The sequence below is a fragment of the Arctopsyche grandis genome, chromosome 7 (genome assembly GCF_051622035.1).
Source record: "Arctopsyche grandis isolate Sample6627 chromosome 7, ASM5162203v2, whole genome shotgun sequence".
NCBI classification, from domain to species: Eukaryota; Metazoa; Arthropoda; class Insecta; order Trichoptera; family Hydropsychidae; genus Arctopsyche; species Arctopsyche grandis.
In genome coordinates this window covers 20,007,579-20,034,904 of record NC_135361.1, presented here as the reverse complement: position 1 = coordinate 20,034,904, position 27,326 = coordinate 20,007,579, and the positions used below count along the sequence as shown (strand labels likewise).

Below are 27,326 nucleotides of genomic sequence, written 5' to 3'. Positions count from 1 at the left end.
CCGGTTTTTTTAGGGACCGGTTTTAACGGTTGAGTATACCTGAAGAACGTTACCATAGAGTGGTGGGGACGCATTTACGGTACCGGAGCCTCAATTCTCGTAGCCGGACCTCAGGGTAGTACTCTGTAGTAGTCTTCCGCGGCTCTCGTCACGGTTGCCGGTCTACCATTCTGGTTCTAGTGGCCGGTTGTGTTCCAGATACTTTCCGAGGAGTCCTCTGGGTCGGCAGCACCCCGCAGCATGATGGCTCCAGAGACGGTGGTCACGGTTGAAAACAACCAGCAAGCGAACAAAGCTCCCGAGGGTGAACATGCCCTCAGTTGGCTCAAACCCAACATCGAATACTTCAAGACTCTTCCTGGCATCATCAAGCTCGTCGAACTGGTCAGTCTAATTGTTATTACGTATTATTGTACCGAACAATGTCAAGGTTCAACGCAGAAACAAACAACACAGGTGCAACATTCTACTTTTTCCTTTTTCCTCTCGAAATTTGTACGAATTGAAATTACCGCTCGTTGTACTTTACCTTGTTTTCTAATAGTATTCGAAAATTATTGTTTCTTGTTATATAAAATTTGAATTATACCTACTGTTGACAATTTTTATGCGTCAATCCTCCCACTACGCAAGGAAATGCTATTGAATGTATTAATTTTCACCCACTCAATATTCCAAACATTTGATTAGTCGACAGCTCCAAGTGCCATTCTTCAATGTTCAATATATTCCTCATAAGCGTTTCTATGTACTTACCAGTGGCGGCTCGTGATAATTTTTAGTGGCGGGGCTGCACTGAAAAGATGTCTAAAACATGTCACCATAATTGTTCTATCATGTCATAACAGGACAAAATAAGCACAAATTTGGCGTACGACCACTTACATGTGGATTTAAGTACTATTGAAAAAAAAACTAGCAAAATTCACCACCCATTAAAGGGGAGCGTCCAAACGCGATGAAGATTACGAAAAATACGCTGCTACTCCAGTAAGATTGCTAAAAAAAATTCGCGCTTGCTGGTTTCGCGACCCGGCTTTCTCAACAACTAAATTAAGTTGATGAGCATAACAGTGAACGAAGTGTGCATTTTTATAAGTTGGTTTCAAAATTTTCTGTACACCTCCCCTCTCTCCGCTCATTACAGCGGCACCGTCGTAAGTTTGAGCAATAAGTTTTTCATTGTCATCGTTTAAAACTAGTTTTAATTGTTCAGTAATGCATGCGCTTTTATTTTCCGGATTAAAAAAAACCCCAAAACCTTTCAAAAACTTTACCCCCTAATTCGTAACGAAAAACATTAACCTGTTGACAATGTATCGATACATCGGTTGTTTCATCTGCCATAACAGCTAGATAAGTTGCTTTTTTTTATTTCAGCACTTATTTGTTCCCTACACACGTTCAAAATAAAATCTAAAAGTTCATTTTGAATAGTTTTTGATGTCCCTTTAAAAACCGAAGAAGTTTGAAAATGTTTTTTTAAAGAATCGTCGAAATTTTGTGAATATTCTAGAAGCCCCCGAAAAACTCCTGGATTTTTTGAATTATCTGTTTCATCGTGTCCCCTCATTGGCATTTCAAATTTACCGCAAAATTTAATCAATAATTTTAAATAAAACATCCCGATTTTTTTTGACGTTTTTTTTGCCGACAAGCTTCGCTTAAATGGGTTTTTATATTAGCCGATCCAAAAATCGTGATATTACACACATTTTTTAAGTGTTCGACACTTCCCTCGTGTTATTTAATTTTATCGTTTAAATGTTTTAAGTCAATAACTCCTGTTTTATAAATGTCTGGATTAAATTTTCGCGAGTAACTAAAAGATCTACTAGTTGCAGGCTGTGAAATAATTAAATTGGGCGTGAGGCAGCCTAATGCTTTTATAGCGACTTTTTCGGTAAGTTCTAGTCGCGAAAAGTGCAAATTTTGTAAATATTTTACTGAATTCTTTTTTCTTCCATTTTTAAAAGAAAAAAATCTTAATATATTTAAATAAAAATTACGAGAAAAAGTTAAACAGATTTGAAAAAAGTTTGCTGTTATCAAAATGAAAACGACTCACCGAAGTTTTGATGACGGATCGTACACAACCAATTAAGAGTAACGAAAACGAATAAAGCTGTGATCGTGCGATTCAACTAATCAAATGTAAGATCAAGCGCGCGAAATCTTACACAAACTGACAGATGAATGTCGTTTAACAGGCGAAGGCTGCCGACTATCCAGCCCAAAACGCCAGAGTGAGTGAAAGAGAAAGAGCTATCTGCAGTTGCAAATAGCTCTTTCTCTTTCTCGTTCCGCAACTCCGGGCTGCGTGGCGTTCAGGGCGGCGCTGTAAAACTTTACAGCCAGTACAACAACATTTTAATTCATCTGTCACCATATAAGTTAGTGGGGTCTTCGAAACGGTCAACATTACTTACAATATCACCCTTTTGGATATGGGTGATATTGTAAGTAATATTTACTCTGTCGAAGGCCCCAATAGTTCGTCCATCCAACTAATAAAAAAAATATCATTAATAAATAAAATATTAAATGTATTATTAATATATTTTAGAATTTTATAGGAGGGGCTGCAGCCCGGCAGCCCATTAGGACGAGCCGCCACTGGTACTTACACACGTTTTATTACATTTGTACCGAAAAGTACAAACTTTTATTTTAATTCAACATACATATAGGTAAATTCGTTTATGTTTAAAGGTGAAACAAATCAGGTACTTCAAACAGTACATACAATAATATTTCGTCATCTTTTCGAATCCATATTTGTCCATATTTGAATCCAATACTCATAACTAAGGGACGGCGGTCGCTTTCTACTTGGACAAAAAAATGGGTTCACTATTGTCAACCTTTTATTTGCTCTCTAGATTTGTAGGACAATAGTAATTGACAATAGTCAACCCTCTTTCCTGGGAAATGGAAACGCAACCGCCGATCTCTACTCATAACTATATAGCGGGTAGTGCTAGAAAACTTTTTTTGCTCTCTTGCATTCAGCACTGTTGGAACATGTATTGTGAATGGTCCTCTAATCACCATCAATCTTATACTCATAACTAGACTTAGGCATTGGATTTTGGTGCTCGTCAAATAGCAATAGTTCGCTCCATCAGAATACAAAGCAAGAGAGCAAATAAAAAGCATGGTTGACAATAGTAATTGACAATAGTGAACCATTTTTTGTTTCAAAATTATCGTTCCAACGCCGATCTTTGCTCATAACTAAGTATAGGCGTTCAGGATCTATTTCCCAGGAAAGAGGGGTTGCCTATTGTCAATTTCTTTTGTCCTACAAAGCTAGAAAAGGTTGACAGTAGGCAACCCCTCTTTCCTGGGAAATAGAACCCGAGCGCCTATCCTTACTCATAACTAAAGCCCGGACCCAGAGGGTGCCGCGTATTGTTCAATTGTTGTAAATGCATTGTTAAAGGTTCGCCGAACGTTTTTTTTTTGGACACTTGCTTTATAAATAGAGCCAAACCGCCCCGATTTCTGGAAAAAGCACGGTGTCTATCCGCAGTCTACTCATAACATATTGTAAAATGAACTAAGAAAAGGTTACAGAAGATATGTACATATATAAGTGACCAATAATTTTAAAAATCTTATGTACTTATGGGTAAATTGATGGGAGATTTTTTCTGAGTGTGTATCGTGAGATAAAAAAAACACTACGTCAGTTCTTAATTTGGATCCACACATTAATGTTTATATTTTATATGCATATGCATATATTTTCGCTTATAAAATTATTCATGGAGTCCATTAGCGAAAACTAAATCCAATTGATCACTATCCTAACGTTATTCAACCTTGGTTTCATTAATGACTTCTCAGTACTTGTTTTTGCTAGACATCCAAAAAGGGATATTTTCAACTGCACATATTACTTGACTTACAATTTAAGTACGTAAAATGGATTGTATTCAAGAAATATGATCCAAAATCGGGTACCTTGAAAAATATCACCAGCTAGATTGGTTGCTGCAATTGAATTCACTAGAACAAGTGTAGTATATACAAACAGCATGGTTCTATTCATCGTCATTCAAAAGTTCTGATCGAATATAACTGCATAATAACCAGCAGTATTTGAGACATGTACAGTTATTTGCATTCATATTACAAGTACGTATGCATATTTATCTTATAATATGTCATGAGTTCTTGTTGAGCGATGTCGTTGTGCATATTCAAAATATCATTTAGATGCCGATAAGAAGCCACACCATTAGCCATAAAATGTTGATAGTGTGCAGGGGGTGGCGTGGCGGTTAGATTGAAAATGTATTAATATCGTCATGAATATTGAAATACTGCGTATCAATGGCGGAATTTTCACCCTCTTGTCGAGCGACAGTTCGAAAGCGATTAGGCCATGTTTATCACGACTTCGTCCGTTATGCCTGCTTCGGAATGTGAACAAGTGGTGTTTGGTCATGTCGGCCTTCGCGCACTTCATTTTATTTATAGAGGTTAGTAGTTGTTCGTATTTAAATTTTTTTTTCTCCTCCATGGCTTTCACGGCACTAATGGCGACCCAATCGGTCCCGCGGGCAGGTAATCAGCTCGCCATTACTTCAGCCGTCACGAAATATGACGTTATTCAAGGTTGCTTCGATCAAATTTTAAAATCAATCACTGATTTATGTTTCTGTATGACAGCCTTACATTATCTCTACAACCCAAATTAGTATCATCCTTAACGGGAGTTGTGCAATGATTCCAATCGTTGTGTTGTTTTATTTTAGTTAAAACCATAGATGTAGAATAACCTAGATATGACACTACATACAAATTTCGTTGGAGATCTTGTCGCCACTAACTGAGGGGTGCGGGGGGTTTAACTAGCGGGGAAGTGGTGAAAAAAAAGGTATATGTGTGTGTGCGTGGTCCAACAGGGTGATCGGCTTAGAGCGTCAGGGCGTATCTATGGTATTCTATATCTATGGTTAAAACACGTCTTTGTTTTGTTATATTTAATGGAAGAAAGTGCTGTCAATAATATGTATGTATTATGTACCAACTTTTGAAGTGTGCAAAGGTTCGATAAAAGTTACCGTTCACCATCTTGGATCCCTTCTAATTTGGATACATTTTGATTTCTGTCGAAAATAAACATAATTTTGTTCAAATTCAAATCGTTTTATAGAGATTAAGTAACTACATATATTTTTGCTCTCTTCTTATAGCGTTCAATTTTAAAGAAGTGTCTAAACCAGCGTTTCTCAGCGGGCCCATGTGGCCCTCTTGGAGCCCCAGGACATTTCCAGGGAAATTCAATTTATAGGGGGAATAGCAAAATCTAGGGGAGTCGCAGCTAGAATAAAATAATAAAAATACTATATTTAAACAATATTCAGATTAGATACATTTAGTGTGAATGCTTTAGTGTGGTACTAATATTTAACTACATGAAAGTCTTACTTACATGTACATATACATGTATATGAGAGCTCAAGTTATATTTGCACCAAATAAAGATAATTTCTGGATAAGCACTGTAATGGCGAGTACTTTTCCACAGCTCTGGAAGAGGGCAAGTTTATATTCCATTAAATTTTGCACATACTATCTTGTTGACTCTGGATTTAGTCGGGTTATTTATCTCCTCTCAAAACCTCGTAACAGTCTTGACATTATTAATAGAGGCTTTTTTCGCTGATAACATTGCAAACAGATATTAATAGACTTGCTAGTTTGTATCGGGCACAAGGATCACACCAAATAAAGTAAACTTTTAACCCTTTGTCAGCGAATGACCGCTATAGAAGTCATGCGTAAAATGCCAGTAGCGAAAATAGCGTGACTCATTTAATAAACAAAATACTTCAGGCGTGATTCACTATTTAAAAACATATACTACTTCAGGTGTCAATTGACATATTAGGTCACTTGAATAAATCTTATATTTGTATATTTATGGTCGAAAACCCGATTTACAAATTAGCTAAAAAAAGTTGCGTGAAAGCTGCCGCGGGCAAAGGGTTAATTTATTTCATATTTTGTTTTATAAAGGTATGTAAAATATATTTAATAAGATACATATTTTATTTTAAAATAACCGATGTAATTTTCAATATATACTCGAGCAACTATTGTGGGGAGGGGGCACAGAAAATTAATAAACTCAAACAGGGAAAAAACGCTGATCTAAACTACCCTAATTTTTGTTTTGCTAAATGCTATTTGAGCATGTTTAGTTGCATAGAGAGATTTCAAAAATAATTATATGTATATACCATCGGCGATTTTCACTAAGAATTTTCAGACTAAAACTCACCCCCAGAGTGTTTTCAGTGATATATTTTCCTTGTATTACCATATTTACTTGAATTCCCACATTTGAAGACACTTGTCGAAATAATAAGATCGTACGAATTAACAATGACATAAGACACACCCATTCACAGCTGTAGTCAACCTAGGCATGCCGTGCCGTATGATTCTGTGTGTCTGTGCCTTTAACCTACCTGGCACGATGCTCCTCGAATCCGTGAGAAGTTACATACCTACATACATCTAGAATACATAATTGTAATTTTAGTATATGGTACTTTTTTACTACTTAGTTTGAGCTATTTTCTCGATAACTAAAATAAATCAATGTTTTAGAAGCAACTTATGTAATATGAATATCATAATTTGAAAAAGCAGTGTTAGTAACAGTGAAATCAAATGTGCAAATGTGTCATTTATTTGTTTCAATTGTGGTTTAGAGTTTCAAACAGTTCATCCTGCTCTTGTTATTCACGCATGCCTCATATGTAACTCATATGAAAATGATATAAAACTCAATCACTCGAGGCTATCTCGTATCATGAATCACTTTCACTTTGAGAATTGTCAAAAGTTGAACCTGTTGTAATAAAGCGCTTGTTCTTCACCGCGATATTGAAAGTGTTAAGAAAATTATGCGAATCGGCTGACTCGACAAGTTTTTACTTTACTTTATTATGTATCCGTGCGGAAAATCAGAATCGTTTTTCTTTTTACTTTATTTTGTGATAAAATTAAAATTTTCTGAATAAAGGCCGAAACGCACGTGATATTTTAATTAATCAAATTCTCAATACGCGGAACGGTATCGATTAGTGAGTCAGGAATATGACTTTATAAAAAAAATGTGTACTTAGAAATTGTATATGCCTGTACTGTACATTACACTTTGTATTTCTCTAGAATCACCCAGAAACTGCGACAACCTACACAAGGTTTAGAACCAAGTTGTGTGCCGTACCTCTATGATTATCAATTTCACCAACTAAAGTTCTTGGAAGAATAATATGTGCCTACATATACATACATTCAGTGGCGTGCTGTGAAATTCTCTCTATTTTTATCGTACAGGCTTACTTAATGTGCGCGAGCAGAATACATACATTGTATATATGTATCCTGCTTAACATTGCATCCTGCTTAACATTGTATCCTGCTATACATTGTATCCTGCTCGCGCACATGAAATAAGGTTGTACGACAAAAAGAGAAAGAATTTCACCGCACGCCATTGATACATATATAGTACTAGTGTTTTAACCCGGCTTCGCTCGGTATTTGTAATATAAACCGCTTATACATGACCAATCTAATAGTACACATTTTATTAAATTTATTTGAATATTTTTATTTTATTTAAATTTATTTGAATATTCATTTGTTTTTTTTATTAAATTGAACATCATGGAATCTACGACCCAAACAAACATACATACATACAAAGTCTCTTTTGAAATTATATATTAGATGACATCTGGAAAAGGACTACTCTTGTATCCTTGACTATTTTCTTCCATTTGTTTAAAAAAGTTTCACTAATTCAATTTCAATGATTTGCCTCTACCAATCTTTCACGGAGGTCTACAATTCTTTAAGGATGAAGCTATTTATGCTCATTGTTTAGATTTGTTTTCACTATCATTGTTCATCATGGAGACTTGTTTACATAGTGTAGTGGTAAGTTTTATGACTCCATGTCTTATCGCAAAAATTGAATTCTCCAAATATTGGTTGTAACTTGAAAGTGTATGAGTTCTCAGTAAAATTTTATCGAAAACGCTTCCTCTTGTCTTGAGTCACCTATTTGCATTCGGGCTTGGCACTTTCACACTTTCGGTTCTAAGTATCATAAAATTTTTCTAGACACGCAACGTTTCAGTCTTTTTCAACTTGTTTACTGACCTCTGCCGTATCGATTGAGCTTATCCGTCCGAATATCAGAAGTAGCTTACGTGTGCTGAGGTTTTTTATTACAATTCGCTTGCGTGACGTCGACATTTGACCCTTTGACTGTGTACTTTTCAAGGGGTCAATTAGCTATTTAGACGGAATTAATAGTCAGAATTAAGAGTGACCCCTTCGGCGTCTTCTCCTCACCCTCCAGTTCTAAAAAAAGAATCGCACAAAGGCGAATTCTAATTACGCATGTATATATGTACATATTTGCAAGACCGTATTCGCACGTTTACTTGTTAAATTACGTCTTAAAACATTTTCAAATTACGTCAGTATGTGAATTGTTAGGTGCATCTTGTACGATGATCTCACATACATATTACGACATGATGTTGCGCAAGGTTTCACGTCAGCGTGTCAATTTTTGATCTGAATTAGCATTGCTTAAATATTTATATACTTTGTCTATCTTGTTGTATTTTGAATCTAAATAAGATAAAACTATTTATGTCCGTTGTGGTCACCACTGTGTTAAAATTACAATCGCGAAATTGTTCGATTACGATCTGACCCATATTCTCCATGATGATGTGTTCAAGTGGGTCAAAATAATGTTTTGGCACAGTGTTCTGGGGAAGCGCGAATGCCCCATCCAATCGGCTCGCTCTTGACGATTTCGCAATCACTGTGAAGAAAGCGAATCTGCTCATGCTGACCTTTATTCGACTGCATCAGCAGTAATACCAGCACCAGGTCTAGGCCTAGAAGTAGAGAAATTGCCACGGGTTCAATGTCCCACATCGTGCGTGCAGGCTGACTTGTGTACCGTTGTTCGCCGTTTACCGTTCCTGACTCCGAGAGATGGTCATCATGACCCACACTTTCTTCAGAGGACAAGTCGATCAGGTGGTCAGGCGACCAGATCCAACAGTCCATTGACGAGACAGTACGGTATCGATCACCAAGCACCACTGTGGTACATATATATATTAAATACGTTTCAAATGATAAAAACGTAACTGGATGATGTTTTTTTAACAGAATTAAATGCACTATCTCGAATTCGATGCTTTAAATCTGAGATGAGTACCATTTTAATTGAAAAACAAAATTTTCTTCTGCTCAGTATGTTGCTACACTTTCTAAACAAGGGATTTTTTTAATGTATTAGTTACATATTGACAAAAAAAATTCACCAAAAATAATCCTGTCCTCGAATGTGTATATTCAGAAATAATGGAACAAATTTGGAATGCTAACGTAGACCTCACGTTAGAAAGAGGCACGTGTCAGTCGAAGAGCCCCCCTGTATTACGCGGTGTGTGAGTTTTAATCTATTAATAAACCGTTGTATACGGAGGATTGAAAGATGTCGTAAATGCCTCCGCTAGACAGTGCATCTGTAAACTATAATTTGTAACCAATTTATCAGTAAATAGTCCTAATCTCCGTTGGGGATGTCTCAGGGGATCTTTTTTAGTCCACGCTCTAGGGGGATGGAACGCTTGAATTCGACCAGTTTTTAGAACAAGTCCGTTTCAAAAGAGTCATATTCAAGTCTAAAATAAATATGTGAGCAGTTGCTTTTCTTGTTATTCGATCTTTATCGACAATAGCAGAGCGACGCTTACACATGTGTCCATACAATGTTTGCATCGAAACTGGTTGAAAATGGCATAACCGATGAAAGAACTCTCATGATTGCGTTACAAACTACCGAAAAGCTAACCGGTGAAAGTGTAAGTTCACAGTTTTGTCAACCGGAACTGTGTCACATCTTCGCACGCACTGTTCAAACTGGTTCATATGTGGACATTTTGCTTTCTAATCCAATTACCTAGCTGAAGTGTATTTAGTATGTGAGCGTTAAACTTTTTACCCAAACCATGTATGAACAATTTAATCGCACCAAATCGACCGGAAATAACCGCTTTTATGTACATACATATTGTATGGACCGAATCGGGTTTTTTTTGCTTGCGCTCGTAGTAACATGTAATTTGAACTCGAGCTGCCTCCGTATCGCAATTTTTTAATACTTACTACTATTACTATTTGTACCGTTATATACCCACTATCAATTTGTGCAAAATTGTCGCACATATGCACAAAATGGGCGCTTCGTGAAAATACTAAACATTTGACGAATTTTTGCGTCATTATATTATAGATCGAAAATGTCAAATATGAATCTCTTGTTTACATTCGTATTATTTATAAACCTAATTTGTATTAAAAAAAAAAACAAATATCTCAAGCGGAAGTTTCGTTAATTATTTATCGTTATCTGTCTAATGAGTGTGCTGTTTGAAATGTTTTACTATTTATCAACCACCGATAACCAATGCATTTAGTCATCGTATTTGTACTGCATATAAAAAAGTATAGAATCTTATACTTCAGTCCAGCATTCAATGAAGTTTTCTAATGATTTATTTTACTATATTTACCATGGTGCCATTACAGGTTCTCCCAAGGCAACACCTGTCAGTGGTGTAGTCGGGCCAGGTCACCGCCCTGGTACTTTGATTAATATAAAAATTGTTTTTCGAGTACAGTTAAAAAATATTTCGACTAAAATTTCACATAAAATTTTGTATTCCAAATATTGTGAGCAGACTCTCGTTCTAACACTCGATGAGCACAATCGAATAGTAATCTGAGCACATTCACAACTTAAAAGACGTTTAATGAAATTTATTGGCTTTTGTATCTAAAACCACACAAAACTTCGAAGGAAAACATAAATTAATAGTCATCTCTAAATTCACATGTTAAAATTTGATAGCTTTTTCACATATGTATGTATACATATGTACGTGGTTTTAGCATTGCTAAAAGGAAATGTTTCTGTTGACACACCAACTAGTTTTGCAAAATCAAAGATGTTGAAGAGGGTGCACTATGGAAGTTTTTATAAAATAATAAGAAATTACATCATAATTTCAACATGTAAGAATATTTGTTAATTATTATTTGATTTTTTTATAAATATTTGAACTACCAATATTAGGATACAACTTTTTTTTAGTAAGGAAAAAAGCGGGAGGGGCGGGGGGTTGTAAAAATTAAACAACGAACTGGTTCTTTTTTTATTTAGCACTACACCACTGATCATAGTACATACATGTCACCTCTATAGTTCATACATATGTATGGTTACACGACAATTGGTTCAGGTCCAAAAGGTTCAACGACAAAATGTACCCGACAATTAGTGCACCGACAAAATGTACCCGCGACAAAATGATCACGCGACAAAATGTCCACGGAAATAACCTTCAAGCGACAAAATGTTTAAAAGTCCTAAATTTTCCTATTTTAATGGAATTTCCGTGGACATTTATTCACGTGGACATTTTCGCGTGAACATTTTGTCGCGGGTACATTTTGTCAGTGCACTAATTGTCGGGTGCATTTTGTCGTTGAACCTTTTGGACTTGAACTAATTGTCGCGTCTCCGGTTTTTCTATGTTTCACTTTGCTTATTGGTCACAATGCCTATATTCTTCCGATCGTTTTGAAACTTTGTTTCTTATATTCCTCAAATACATGGTTGGTCACATCCGAATTTTTTGCCTAATAGAACTTTGTTATCTAATATATAGAAATCAAAGCCTTCAGAGAAAATGATGTCTCCTAGAAAAATATTGGCAAATTAGTCGAATGTTGTCTCCGTTTACCAGGAACAAATAATACACCTGCCGAAGGACATTTTTCTTCGGTGAACAATATGTGGTCCAGTGGTAAAACGCAATTGAATGTTTAAACATTTAATTGCGTGATAAGAATAATTGTAAACAAGTAAGTGATAAGAATAATTTTAACCAGTTTTGTGTTGCATTTCAAGAGAGCATTCAAGAAAATGAATGAATTTTCTTGAATGTTTGACATGGTTTTAAATTTGAGAAAAGTGGTCACCTTCAATCAGAGGATATGAATCAGATAAATTAATAGGAAACGATCGACATGTAGTCACTAGGTCCAGCCAGTAACACCGCTGGACCCTTGACTCGAACCCGTGCCCCTCCAGTTGCTAGCGTTTATAATTTGAAACCAAAAAGAAAACTTATAATCAGTTTATTTTTCCAATCCAGAATTTAATTTCGGTTTTGTTATAAACAACAGAATTAAGCTCAAATGAAACACCGATTTAAGCATATTTTACTACGAATCCACAGAACTGTGTCACGATGCACCGTTAGCGGATTTAGTGTGAAACCGAGAATACCACCAAATAAGCTGTTGTAAATAAACACCGTCAGAGTTTGTACAAAAAAAAAGCACAAAAGTACATACATTTATTTTAATTTCGACGTTAAGTAAACCAAGATTAATTCAAACATCAAATTTGACATGTATACACAATATTAGTAAATAAACAAACGACCGGAATACTATCACGTACCGATGCTCTGGAATTGGATTGCATGCATTTATTTTGAATCAACTTATCAGTATGCACAAGGGCACACGACCCGTCCCAGTGGCCGAGTCACCTGGGCCTACGCCCTCTCCCCACCCCCCTTCAACTCACCTTCAGTTTGCTCCATATCGGATGCTCTGGTGAATTCAAAAACCAGGTGTTCGGTTACGGATAGCACAATGGATCGAGTTTGTAGCCTGTCGACAATGGCCGGCAGGAAGCTGCCGTTGACCAAAAAGGGTACGTAGAAATCCAACACCGTGCTCGGACGAGCTGCAATGAACGTGCATGTTGCACAATTTTGCAATTTTTCGTTCCGGTATGCATCAATTTAATCAAGTCAAGTCTTAGTACCTATTCATCTAGGTACATAATATGTATAGTTATTACTAGTGAATTCACTATACAAGTACTATTTGAACCGTTGGAACAGTTGACTATTACCAGAGCGAATGTAGTTAATAAATAACAATATTTAGAAAGAAAAACCGTAAAAAAAAGTTTTTTAAAAACATACCTCTTGTATAATTTGTATATAAAATTATTATTTTGAATAAAAACACCAATATTTTTTTTTTACTACCGCCATCTATGTTTAAAATTAATGATTACCAACTGTCACCGAGATTAAAAATCTTCGGACCTGAAATGCTTCTTATACGATATTTTATCTCTATCGTAATGGCGGAGGCGCCATTTACTTATATTGATGACCAAAATGAGCAATATGGCAAAGTATGAAAACGATCGGATAAGAGGCAAATTTTTTCCTGAATTGTAATTGTAAGTGAAACGTAAAGGAGGTATGTATGTAAAAATGATCAAATCGCGCAAAATCGCGCAAAGTTTCAAACCGATCGGAAGGATGTAGGAATATTGCCTGAACCATTAGCGAAGTGAAACGAATAAAAGCCTTGTAAATGATAGTAATGACACCAGTGGTGGCTTGTCTATATGGGCTGCGGGGCTGCAGCCCTCCAAGTATAATACATATGCATGCTATTTTTGTTTGCATTTGGTCACCGGAATGGTTAACGAGCCACTACAGCCCGATTCACGAGCCACCACTGAAATACACGGAGATATTGCTGATTAGTTTCTACGGAATTGTCTTTCATTTTGTTTTCAAAAGTACATTTCAATACGAATACATTTAGCACTACATATGTACGTAAACTGAGAAAGATAGTGTCGCCTGTCTAGTGGCCTTAATTGCTTGACGTATAAGCAATATATTATACATATACATAATAAATATGTATACCCAATTGAGAGTACTATTTTTAGTAAACGTAAGTATAAATACATACATACAAGAATTGAGATTATGTACATTATGAATTAAAGCATTCACCATTTATCAAGGATGTATATAAGTGTATAATTTGATTTTGGCCATAAAGTCCCATATGCACTTACATAAATACATGGCATAGAAACACGTGGTTAGAATGTTATTCACAGTTAGTTATGGTGTTTACATCTTAACAAAGTCGAAATGAACACAGTGAGGGAACTGTCTCATCTATTGTTTGATGAAAACTGTTAAAAAAAATTGTCTACGAAAATACTACAGTTATGTAAAACTTGGCAACGATTCTTTCTTTTCAGGTTCGTTGCCTCTCTACTAACACACGTGCGAGTTTTTGTTTTTTTTTTTTTTTTTTTGATACGCACATTCTGTTGTCTCATTGTTTAAATTTTTTAAAACGATTTATATCTACAAATTTTTGTGAATTTTCAGACAATTCCTTGAATTAAAACACTGCTGAAGAGTCGATCCACTCGAAGCAACTACAATATTAAAACAAAGGATCACTATTGATCGAACTGCAATGATAAATTTCCACAATTTATTTTACATACACATTTACTTGGGTGAAATATGAGATATAAGAATGAAAACAACAGTAACGACATTTTGAAGGTGAATGAAAATTAACACAAACATCATCTTCTAAAATATCCTCAAGTGTGTCCCAAATGTTTGGAGAAATAGAACGATCATGTTTATTTTCGAATTACAGTGGCCTAGTCTAAAGAAAGTGACTACATCTGAAATACCAATTAATACCGCATTACTTGGAAAATCGATTTTATACCATAATAAAAATTAAACTTTCCAATTTCTTACGCGAGTAAAAAAACTGGTCAAAGCTATTACTAGCTCCCATTAGCTCATTTCAAAAACACATAAATTAAATTTTATGCGTATACACGCTAATAGCACTTGCTTGTAAACTTAGATCAGACCAAATAAACGACATACTAAGTCTTCTTCACAGCATACCTATGTAGTTAGAACTATGATGCGTTAATTGATGTATGCGCCGTAAATGCATTCGATTCATCACGAGTACAGCTGCCCCTTTCAAATGTACAAACGGCCTGGCAGCTGTTGTGTTGCAGTTCTTAAATTCTAGGAACATCTGTACTAGTCTCACTTCTTTTGCACAGATTCTATATATGAAGTTTCTTCGCCCACCGACAAGAAAGAACGGGTCATACGCGACCAAATATGGCGACTCGGTCGATACTGGTTGATTCACACAAGACCCGCTATCTTCATTGCTTGATTTGTTTAGAATTCCATTCGTTTCGATACTTCATTCTGACGTTACTATAAATATAATAACTCATCAATCGTAATGAGTTTAAGTGAGTTTAAAATGTATATGTAAACATTTCTTAATCAAATATGTAGATAAACTACTTAAGCCAATACTTTTGAGACACCATATCTTGCAATATTAATAATTGACGATGGTAGACCATGAATCATCACGCTTGATAGACGTCGATGATCACATTCTGTCTGCATCACTGTATGTCGCACGCTCTATCGAATTCGAAATTAATCCAAAATGGTAGGAGTCGTCTGTCCTCGAGGAGTGTCGTCTAGGTGCACGTGGGTGTTGATCCCAATAAGGACCCGTGGAAGTGGGTGGTTATCTCAGACCCACTCCTTCCTAGTGGCGTAACCCACCTGAGTTTGCATCATCGCTTCTAAAACATTCCCAAAAAGAAAACTCTGTTGAGGTGTGACAATTTTGAAATAGACGCTCCACTGGCCGTGAACATTTTTACTTTTTTTATTAGAATCTCCCAACCATTGTGCTCGCACAGCTGGCAATCAGGATGTGAATATCTTCGGAAACCTCCTCCGTGGACGATTGCCAATGATCTATTCTGTTGGGTCGATTTCTTATTTAAATAAATAAAAAAATGTTTTATTCCGTCCATTCAGATCCATAGAACAGCTGGCGACGTCTGTTAGACCCAACATTTTTTTTATCAGTTTCACTTTTTATGTCATGAAATGAGAATATTTTTTTTTGGTACTGTAATGTTAGACGCTTTTTTATCTTTCATTTCTATAGAGGTCAATTAGTGCTTACGTTAATTTAATTACACCAAACGTTTCCTTAATTAAAGGCAACTGTGTTAATTGAAGTTTGCTGGCCGACCCATCAATACTAGTAAATAGCTCGGATAAACAACTTCACAACCGATTTTCGATTTGTTTGACTTTCGCTTTTGCCCGGCACACCTGTTAGAACTCACTTTACTTAATAAATCAAAATGTCTTGGATCATTGGAGGCGACGTTGAAAGTTGATCTAGTGATCAGCGGTATTCCACCACCATACATACGATTCGATGTCCAATGAGATCAGCCACCACAAACTGAGAAATTCATTTGTTTCTAGTGGGATTCTTCTCTTGCCTTTCGCAATTTCTAAAATACGCTTCTAGTTTTGCAACATTCACGTGCTTGACCAGCTGGTGGGTGGGTGGGGTTGGTGTGCCATTCTCCTAAAACCCAGAGACGTTGGCGCCGAGAGAGCACTGGGAACCGTGTGAAGGACGACTTCTTTTTTTCTTCTGTTTATTTTCTGTTGTCTTCTAGCCGAGTGGCCAGAAGGCGAAGTCGTGTCCACCTGCATTGGAATGCTTCGAATATTCTTAAGGTTACGTCAATAGACTGTCATCTAAAATGTTTTTGTTTTGCTTTTTTAAGAATGTCACTACAAAAAAAAATCAATATAACATTTCAATAACTCAAAATACTTTTTATTCCTCTTCTAAGAATTTCTTCAAAATTTAAATTACGCGTGTGATATTTTCTCTCAATTTTATCGTTGTTCGTTCTCAAGAATTTTCATGTTTCAACACATCATTGAAATATTGTGGATCTTTTATCCTTAAGAGGGCTGGACACCAGCGCCTTGTCCATACAAACGTATTACACTTCTCCCTTCCTCAATTATGGCACTAGAGAAATTATTTTTTAATATGCTATGGATATCCACCATTGGCATGCATCTGTGCTTTTATTTTTTTGATTAGTTATTTTTATAGAAGCTAGGTGCCACCAAACATCTATAAAATCGCCTCTTTTTTACACCCACGAAAAGAGTCCAGCGTACTTATTTAACGGTCGATTTAAAAAAAAATATGCTCACACCTGCATAGAAAATATCTTTCTCATACCGATGATAATTTTTTTTTTTAAATTGGTCCAGTTTTGGAGGAGAAAATTCGAGAATACGAAACCTCGATTTAAAATAAGTATTATCTGGTCGACGCGCAACTGTCGCACTCACTCAATATATATATTGATATATATAGTCGCATTCACTCAATATATACATTCATTCAATATATACCTATATGGTAATATAGGTAAAAATTCACTAATACCTATACCTATAAGAAAGGAACGGCAACAAAATTAAGGTTTCGGGTGTACAGCCCTCTTAATAACTATTATTATACTGTAACGAACGTTCAGTAAGCCAATGTTACCATACCCACGCTCTGTTTGAGTAATTCGATTTTTTTGATTAATCGAGTTGAAAAATGAAACAAGACACTTATTAACGGAGCATTTTTTGTTTGGCGATTAACCAGATAATTTGAAGTTCCCATCTTCATCAGATCAGATATAAAATAATAGAGAAGTCTTGTTCAGGTCGTCGCCTTTTACGGCACTTTCGTCTTATACGGTGCTCGAACACTTGAAGTAGAAGGCATCGAAGTCTTACGATACCGTTGTCGCGATATTATGATTTAAAAACGACGAAAAAAAGCAGCGCGAAAACCTCTTACGTGTCAATCACCGTTTCCAAGTTTGGTCAGAAATACGTAGTATGCAACTAATTCTTATTCGTAACATTTTTTCGAGATGATGCGTAGATTCTGAAACATTTTGAGTGAATGATTAAAAAAAACTCAAAATCGCTTTCCAAACAATAAGAATTTGATAGCGAATTATTTGAACACCTTATCTATTCATCTGCGACGTCTCCAACGAACTTAAGTTGAAGCAATTTTTGTTGTTCAAATCATATTTAGTTAACCCTTTCAATGCTGAACAACGCCGATCGGCAGTTTGCCAACAAGTCCATGGGCCTGAAGAACGCCGATGTGCGTTGTACATTGAGCATGTATAAAATAAACAAGAATACGGGTCTACCTCACGGGACCGAAAGTGAAAAGCCCGAAAAAGCAAAGATCTTAAGTCGAAAGATCAAAAAGGGTACATGGTAAACAGTACTATGTATGTAAATATAATATATATGAGTGGCATGCGGTGAAATTATCTCTCTTTTTGTCACACAGCCTTGTTTAATGTGCGCGCGCAGGATACGGGAGGAAAAGCCTGTTCCTCTTGTTCCTGTTGTATCCTGCTCGCGCAAATTAAGTGAGGATGTACGACGGGGGGAGAGAGACTTTTACCGCACGCCACTGATATATATACTAACCGTTTTTCATAGGTATGCATGGTAAACGAACATTTTCGACTCTTTAATATTTGTTGCGGTGACGGTCACCCATAAAATAAACAATAATACTACATGCTAAGCCTTTCCTGGTGGCATTGAAAAAAAATCATTGAACATGAGTCTTGTAATTCGTGCAATTGCTTCGTCTACGTTTATAAATCCAGCAGCATAGCTCGGTCGTTAAGCTTCTGCTTAGCGTCGTGAGGTGCCGGTTTCGATCCCATGAGTTGACCTCGAGTGAAAATGAATTTTTCAGAGTATGCTGCTGGTCAGAATTGGATTTGTGACTCTAGGTTGATTTCCTATCAGAGTTTGCCAATTTTCTCTGATTTCATTGTTGAAATGGTTCCCGGTAAAAATTGGCTTAAAAATCCTTCCTATATATAATATGTCACCAATATTTCTGTTTGATTAATGTGCAATAAATAAGTTTGTGTACAATTTCATAGATGTCTCATTGATTTGCGAGTATTTCAGTGTCTCGTAATTCAGTGACTTATATAATGAATAAAAAATGCTGCAATATTTGTAATTAGCCAGGAAGGTGCATTGGGCTTGCCTGTAAGGCCTTCCTGGTATGTGTGTAGAAAAAAAAATAAAGACTCGTTTACACCGGAATTTCTTAATTTATAACCATAGCAGAATTACCCGATGGAAATCCCTAACTATTGAGTATTTTAGATTGGGGCTTGGTCTCTTGTTGCACATAGAAACGATAAGATTGAATCGAATAGGTGATTATTAGAAGAAGTATCACTTATTTTATGTACTGGTATTTTCCCAATACAAGCCACGCGATTGATTTTTATTAATTTTAAGAGCATTACACTTTAACAACAATGAGGAAGATGGAACTAGTTTTGTAATAATACATTCATTAATAGACTTATTTTGTTTATTTTATATTGTTGCAATACGATATACAATACTGATATAAGGAGAGTCTAAACACACTTTTACAAAACTTGAAATTCCCGGCGGTATCTATCTAGAGTAGTCATCTAGGCTTTGTTTGGATTAACTATAATTTTTATTGGATTTTTAAATAATTCTAATTGGAAATGTGGGCGAAATTTTTAGCGTGGCATTTTAACATAAATTACTTTAAATTAGCAATCAAAGGGTTAAACATGTATTTTTATTAGTATTAGTTATATGTATTAACTATGTATGGTTAAAAAATCAAGTTAGCTTGAGATAAATATTCATTCAGGGGTGGATTGTGCTACCGGTAAAACCAAGTACATATTTACTAGTTTCTTAATCTCCAGAACGGAATATGTACCTTTGAAACGCAAACCTTATTTTACATTTGCTGTGCTGGGTGCGGATGTGCATACTTTCCGGCGTATAAAATAATTAAACAGAACCATAAATATTAGAATTGATGTCGTTCATTCTAAACGCATTCATTAGTTGCACCAATAAAGCACTCTGCAGTTTTATGCAATTTCACAAAACTCGTAAAACAGTCGTAATTTTCTGATGTCATTCTGTGTAACTAGACTATGAGAGCCATAATAGTGCATGATTCAATGCGTCAATTAGGTATGGAAGATAAGTATTGCGAAACCCACTTGTTTCCGATGATGAGAATGACGTCTTCACGTACTATAACTTGATCCTCAGTTAGCTCAGACTCGCTTGAATCAAAGGTCAAGGTTGATAGGTGTTTACGGCGGCCATTTTCACCTCTGACGACTCTTAATCACAATGTTTTGCCATGCGAAGGAAACGTAATCACAAAACATAATGATCAAATCGATGTGATGCAATCGAACAAAATAAACAAATTTACATTTTTTGCTTTTGTTTTTTCATGTCACGTATTTAAATTTTAGTGCAATTAGTTTGGAAAACGCCGTAACTCAACGAAAGTCATCCATGACTAAAACATTCGCCATCCACGGCTGGATGAAGGCCTCTCCAAAATGCTTCCATTCGTCTCTGTTTTGCGCAACTCTCATCCATCTCACTTCACACATTTTCCTAATTTCGTCTACCCATCTTGCCCGCGGTCTTCTTTTTACCCTTTTACATTCTCTCGGGTACCATTCTAGCATTTCTTTTGTCCATCTTTCGTCCATTCTTCTAGCCATGTGGCCCGCCCATTGCCATTTAAATCTCTTCACTCTATCCACTATATCCACAAACCCTTATCATACTTCTCACCTACGTATTCCGTTTCCCGTCTTTCCTCGCTATGCCAAGCATGCAACGATCCATACTTCTTTGAGTGCATTTAATTTTTGTAGCAACTTAGCGTTCAATGTCCAAGTTTCACAAACATATGTATATATGTAGGTCATCACTGGCAAAACACATTGATCGGAGATCTCTTTCTTCGGGCAAAGTGGCATTAAAACATATTTCTATGAACTCATATAAAATTTAAAGTGTCTTGGGAAAATACTATAGTTTTTATCCATTTGGATTAAATTACACAGATTGACGGTAAATTCATATATTTCTATCTGTTAGTGAATAGACTATTGAGGGCACGAAAAATACTTGTAGTAAAAGGCATTATATATTATATACTATAATATATATGTGTATATTGTATCGCCAGAGAAATTCTAATGGAAAATAGTTGTCTCACCATAATATATCAGCGGGTGGGTAATGTATAAATAATCTAATATATAATATATACATATATGTATTTAAGTAGTAGTGTATCGATCTTGATGATTTCGAACGATACACGAACGTTTCAATACTAATTCCAACGGTCTCAGACTTAATTGAAAATTACTTGAAAGAAACTATTACAATTAACGACTACACATTTTACAATTTGGGCACTGGTGTAATTAAAGCGTTGCTGGCTGTGTTTACAGTCGTTAATTGCTTTGAAAACAAACAGAGACAAAGCAGACCCAGTTTGTGAACGGCGAACTTTTCACTAGAATGAAACTATCTTTCGACAAATTGACACACTCGATTTTATAATTCTAACAACCTTTTTATTCTCAAATTTGGTAATCATTGATGCAAGACTCCGTATTGATTTTCGCTGATGCCGCCGAAATGGTGATGAAGCTCAATTTCGGCCCACACCCACAATAAAAATAGACGCGTGGGTGTATATAAGACAGAATTCCTTGTTTTGAAACAAGCGTGGCGTCCGTTAATGCATCTTTATTTGATAAACAAACAAAACGATTCGAACACAGACGCCAAACAAATAAAAAGATGAATTAAAATAAAGGTTGTAAACTGCTGGATCAACTTAATATGGGAACGGCTAGTCCAACGACCCGTGGTTCCCTTAGCCGGAATGTGTCCCGGAAGCTACCTCTTCAGAATGGAAATCATCAGAGATCCGATTATCCATTCTGTGTGTTCGAGTGGAACGGACAGCTCTTCCGAAATGACAGTGCTCGCTTCCGGGACGTTCCAAAAGGAAATTTCAACTTCAAACGCAATAGCAATTGGATAAAGTGTGATCGTAGATTCGACTGTTGCAATATAAGACAAAACTTTTAATAGTAGAATAAAAATAACACGTATGTGTGTGTGTGAGGCCATACACGGTAGAAAATAAATTTCAATCATAAGTTGATATTCCACAAATGTATTGATGTCTGAGTGACGAATTCCCTTAGGGCCGGGCTGCACCGTGCAACTTTGTCGGCCGACTAGTCGCGCGACACGAAAAATTGTATGGAAATGTGTGCGACAAACAAGCTGACGGGTGTGGCATGTCCCATCTACCTGCATGCATTGGTCTGGTCGCCCTCAACCAAGTTGTTCGCGAGTTGAGCGGTGCGGCCCGGCCCTTACAACTCGGTATTGCGTGCACCATTGCCACTAGAACATGAAAACATCTAAAATAAATCTACTCATTATTTTTTAGGAATAAAACAGTCCACCTTTTGACTTATTTATTTCGGCAATTAATTAAAGAAACCTGTCTACCCAAGATCCTCTTACCGGTCACAAGAATCTGGCACTATTATACTGCTAACACTTTCTTCGAGATACGATCTTCTAACATCTCAATATTAAGCCAACACAGAATTAAGGTTCAACACATGCTTTCTTCTAATATCATGTTTACTCTAATAATTTACCTCGAAAATTCCACAAAGAGACTTCCGTTAGATCAAACCTTGTTAATATTATGTTTCGTAATATTGTACCCGATGAAATATCATCATATGAGTGTTGGCATATTAAGTTATCAAATAAAAAAAAATTCAAAGAAATGTGTCAGTTCTTGTTTAATATAGTTAATATTATAAAAAAACATTAATATTATAAAACACCAATAGAAAAATTAATTAATTAAATAAATTATCAATAGATGGCGCTAAATGCTCTAGACTTGACTAGAAGACACATTGATAGCAAACAGTATATATATTTATATAAGTTTTTTTTTGTTATTATATTCGTGCGTTATTTTGGCAGTAGTTTCGCTGTGACGTGCATATGTATGTCGAATCGAAACGTCTATTATAGTAAGGCGAGCGTTATCTCAGATACATAGACAGACACACAGACAGAATAGCGATATTATGTATATATATATGATTAATTGTTTATTTTTAATCGATTTTATTCGAATTCACTTTACTGTGTTCATATATATATATATTTAACTTGTTTATATTCTTGTTTGAATGTTCAATAAATTAATTTTTTTTCTGTTTCGTTACAGCTATTCGGATTAATATGCATGGCGACAGCTTCTCCAGCATTATTGTCAGGCACACATTGGTTTCTATTCGTAGTAGTTACATCTTTTATATCGACCCTTATTTGGACGTTTGTCTACTTGTTACGCATCAGAGAAGCTCTCAAATTACCCATTAACTGGATATTGACTGTGAGTATAAAATGTGTTTGAAATGTACATATGTACTTATATTATATGTGGATATGAATGAATAATCTATAAACTGTATTATATTTTTAATTTCAGGAGTTACTCAATACTACAATCACTACAGTTTTATACATAATCGCATTCATCGTACAATTGTCTGTGTGGACTCCACCTTATGGTTCATACCGAGCCACGAACTTAACTGCCGGTGTAAGTATTTTTATTTTTCCACATATATGCATATATTATAATATTAGTATTGAGTTCGTTGTTCAAATTAAAACATTGTAAAACTATGCGTTGATTGAAAATTCATTACTTTTTTTTAAATGGTGTCAATTTATTGCACATTGTGCAACTGAGTATTTATTACCTCATTGTTTCCCATGTCAAGATTAGAAGAGGTCGAAACCTTGAGTCGAACATGCAAGTTTGCCTGAGTAATTATTGTATAATATCAGTGTTATACTATGCTTATGTATTTATTACATATATTTTCAATGCTAACCAACGAACAATTCAAGTTTTGTATTTTTTAATTTTTTCTTAACCCTTTGCCCGCGGCAATAAATTCATATAGCGAACAAGCCCTGTACGCGGCACCTTTTTCGCGAATTTGGCAATCGAGTTTTCGACCTTAAATACAGATTTTAATATTTACTCAAGTAACCAGATATGTTAATTAACACATAAAGTATTATTTTAAACAATAAAATACATAATATATGTCGTAGTTTTGGCTTAATCGTCAAATAATAATTCTTCATAGAATTGAGACGTATCGTCTCAATTGTATGAAGACGTGACGTCACATAAACGAGGTTTCAGTATGGTTCCACAAAAAACTAATTTTGAATGGTATATATTCATTTTAAGCAAATTGAATAGATGGCATTCAACTATCAGTAATATATTCAACCGATTTTGAACCTTAAAACAGTTGAAATAGCCGCATATTAGGCTCAAAATCCCGTGCAAAGTTCGGAAATTCTATGGAAGACAGCTGCGCTACAGACTTCCATAGAAGACGGCCGCGGGCAAACGGTTAAAAGTTAGATAACTAAATAAATTCCTGTGCTGTTTGGGAGTCAAATTGTGCAAATATTAATCGAAGCCTGTACAAACTTCTTTATTATCGCAAATGGAATGAATTAAATTTGAAAATGTATGAATTTGTATGAAATTTTAAAATAAATGAATATAACTAAATAATGTATTTCAAAATTGTCCTAGATTCTTCCAGATACTATGAATGTAATTATAATCGAAATTTTGTCTTTTTGTTTCAGTCTTTCGGATTGTTCAACACAATAGCTTATGCGGCTGGAGTTTATTTCCTGTACCAGGATCACAAAGGAACGGCGCCTGCTTCCTGAGTGTCGCCAGCTGGGCCGGGTCCTGGTATCGCAAGACAACGATACTAATACTCGTCCAATTTTATCACTGCCCAACAAATTATTACATTTCAAATCGAATCGAGTGCTAGATGTTTGATTTTCAGTAAAATGCAAATTGTGACTCAAAATAATATTCAGATTCTAGAAGACGACAGACCGTTTGATTTTCTACTTAAAGATCAATTATGCAATGTTAAACTTTATTATGTTAAAAAGTGTGAAGTATTTTTTTTATTTATGGATTGTTTGAAGTGTTTGTTAGTTATTATAATCAAATATTATGTGATGAATTTTAAATTAATGACTGAAAATAATTTTTGTCACAATTCAAGACAACAGTTTTTCACCCTTTGACGTAAACAAGTATTTCACTAGTCTATATTATAGTTTTTCTTGTCGCTAACTTATTTTACAATTGCCAATTATAATGATTTTTATACGAGGTAAATTTCTATTTCAATTAAATTGTAGGTAGATAGGAGAGGAAACTCTGCAAATTTTATGACATTGGTAATTAAGCTGCAGTGTAGAAATATCTCCTTCTCATGACTGAGTCAATGAAACACTGTGGCTTGAGTTGACTGATGTATATACATACATATATAATAAAATTGGTAGAATTTCCAATACAATCAACGTAATGGGTGAATCATTGTAAATTATTAAAATATATAAAATTCTTCACAATTTATATATTTAATTAAAATAATATTTATGAAATAAGCATTGTAGTGCACGAATGATAATAAGTTTACATACATCCAGTCTCTTGGATATGTACATACATTATTTTAGAGGATTTGATTGTATCGTGGAATAAATCCAAACAAATATTTACAATATACCTCATTTATGTTTTCAATATTTAAATTTTCACATTCTTAAAACCAAATCGAATTTCAAAATATTTTTTTGTTGTATTCTATATAGTTTTATGCAATCTAAACATTATTTTAGATGATCTGATTGTATTGCAATGAAATATGTAGTATTTTACACCTATACGATCGTACATTTAGAACTTATTGTAATGTTTGTTTAAGGTATGCTTTGCTGACATATAGATGTATTTATTAATAAATTAAATATTAATTTTAAGATCTATATGGAGTATTAAGTCATTGTAAATTAAGCATATACTTTAGCATATGAATTATATGTATGTTGTTTGTAAGGTAATAGAATTATAAGTAATAATACTATTGCTGTTACTTTTGTATGAAGATGTTGATATAAACCCATTTAAAATTTAATTTTGTTATTATTTTTCCACCACTAAAATTGTTAATATAGTTTCTTATTGTCATAAAAATGTATTTTATCGCAATTTAAACTTTATTACACATGTACATATATCCATGGCGACTACTATTCGTATTTCATCAAATGCTATTCTTACTTACCGTGACAATGTGAGTATACCTTCTCTTGTCAGAGTACTTTTGACAACGTGTATCTGCTTGATTTTGCACCCTTGCTCGAAATCATAAATACTGGTCATATTAAACCATACATTTATTTATTTATATGAAAAAGGATTTTAAAAATCGTTGTTATTGTTTTGTGATTAAACTATAAAAAAAAATACATACATATGTATGTCTGATTTTTCATTAATAATCTCTGATATCAGATATTTTGTATGCATATATATAGAGGGCCACTACTCAACTCGTGGGCGCGGCTCTCTGTACACACACATATAAATCATTTTCTAAAATAAATAAGATTAAATTAAATTGTGTGCAAACATTATATGAGTTATATACAAGCATTATTGAATGATTGCTTAGTAATCTTTATATAATTTTATTATATGTGGATTTACAGACTTCGCTCATCATTTTTTTGAGCCTTTCAGTTTTGAAATGCAAATGACTTGCATAGTGGACAAACACACTTGGTAGACGTCGCCCAAGCGTTTTTGTATGATAGCCCTACAATGATTAGATCGAAAAAGTCTTATCGAACCTACTTTAAAATGATTTCAAACATAAAATTTGAGCATTACATGGTGGAAATTAATATAGTTTATAGATATCCTCATCCTTTAAAATGCCAGCCTACTGAGAAAATCTCAATTTCCCATTTGACAAGCCCTCTGATCTTATTTCATGACTAATCTTTTATTTTGTGATTTAATTTAGAGAAATTTAAAATTTAATTTAGAGAGATTTAAAATTTAATTTAGAATCAACATAACTGGGTCCATTTTAAAATCATATTATTAAATATTTATTAAAAGAAAATATTCTTTTGCTATGTTTTTTTTTGATTTTTAAATGCTTTTTATTATTACGAAATTATGTTCACAATACATCTTATATCTATTTTAATAGCTACTGATCTACTGATCATTTTCTATTTTACAATTTAATTTAATTTGGTTAGTAATCATAGTATTATATTATTCTAATGTTAATGTACAGCATAATAGGAAAAAGAGCTCAAAAACCTATTTACAATCCTTATAAATACTCATAATGCATCTAATACATAATATTAATTAAAGACTGTCTAAAGTCGATGACCTAAAGCAGATTGTGTTTAGGTAATCTGTGTTTATACCTGAAGGGTATAGACATTTTGTTGTAATCACCGAGACTCTTCACAAGTGTGTTAGTATGGTTATTAGTGATTATGTCATATAATCTACTGGTTAGTTTGTTAGTAATGTCTGTAACAAAC

General features: G+C 34.7%; 1 protein-coding gene across 1 annotated transcript; it reads left to right on the top strand.

Moving 5' to 3' along the window:
* Positions 1-96: 96 nt before the first annotated feature.
* Positions 97-25,890, top strand: LOC143914247 (plasmolipin-like). Its single transcript, XM_077434399.1, has 4 exons — positions 97-384; positions 23,074-23,241; positions 23,338-23,451; positions 24,531-25,890. The coding sequence occupies exons 1-4, from the start codon at positions 241-243 to the stop codon at positions 24,615-24,617; spliced, it is 513 nt and encodes a 170-aa protein (XP_077290525.1). The 5' UTR covers positions 97-240; the 3' UTR covers positions 24,618-25,890.
* The last annotated feature ends 1,436 nt before the right edge of the window (positions 25,891-27,326 follow it).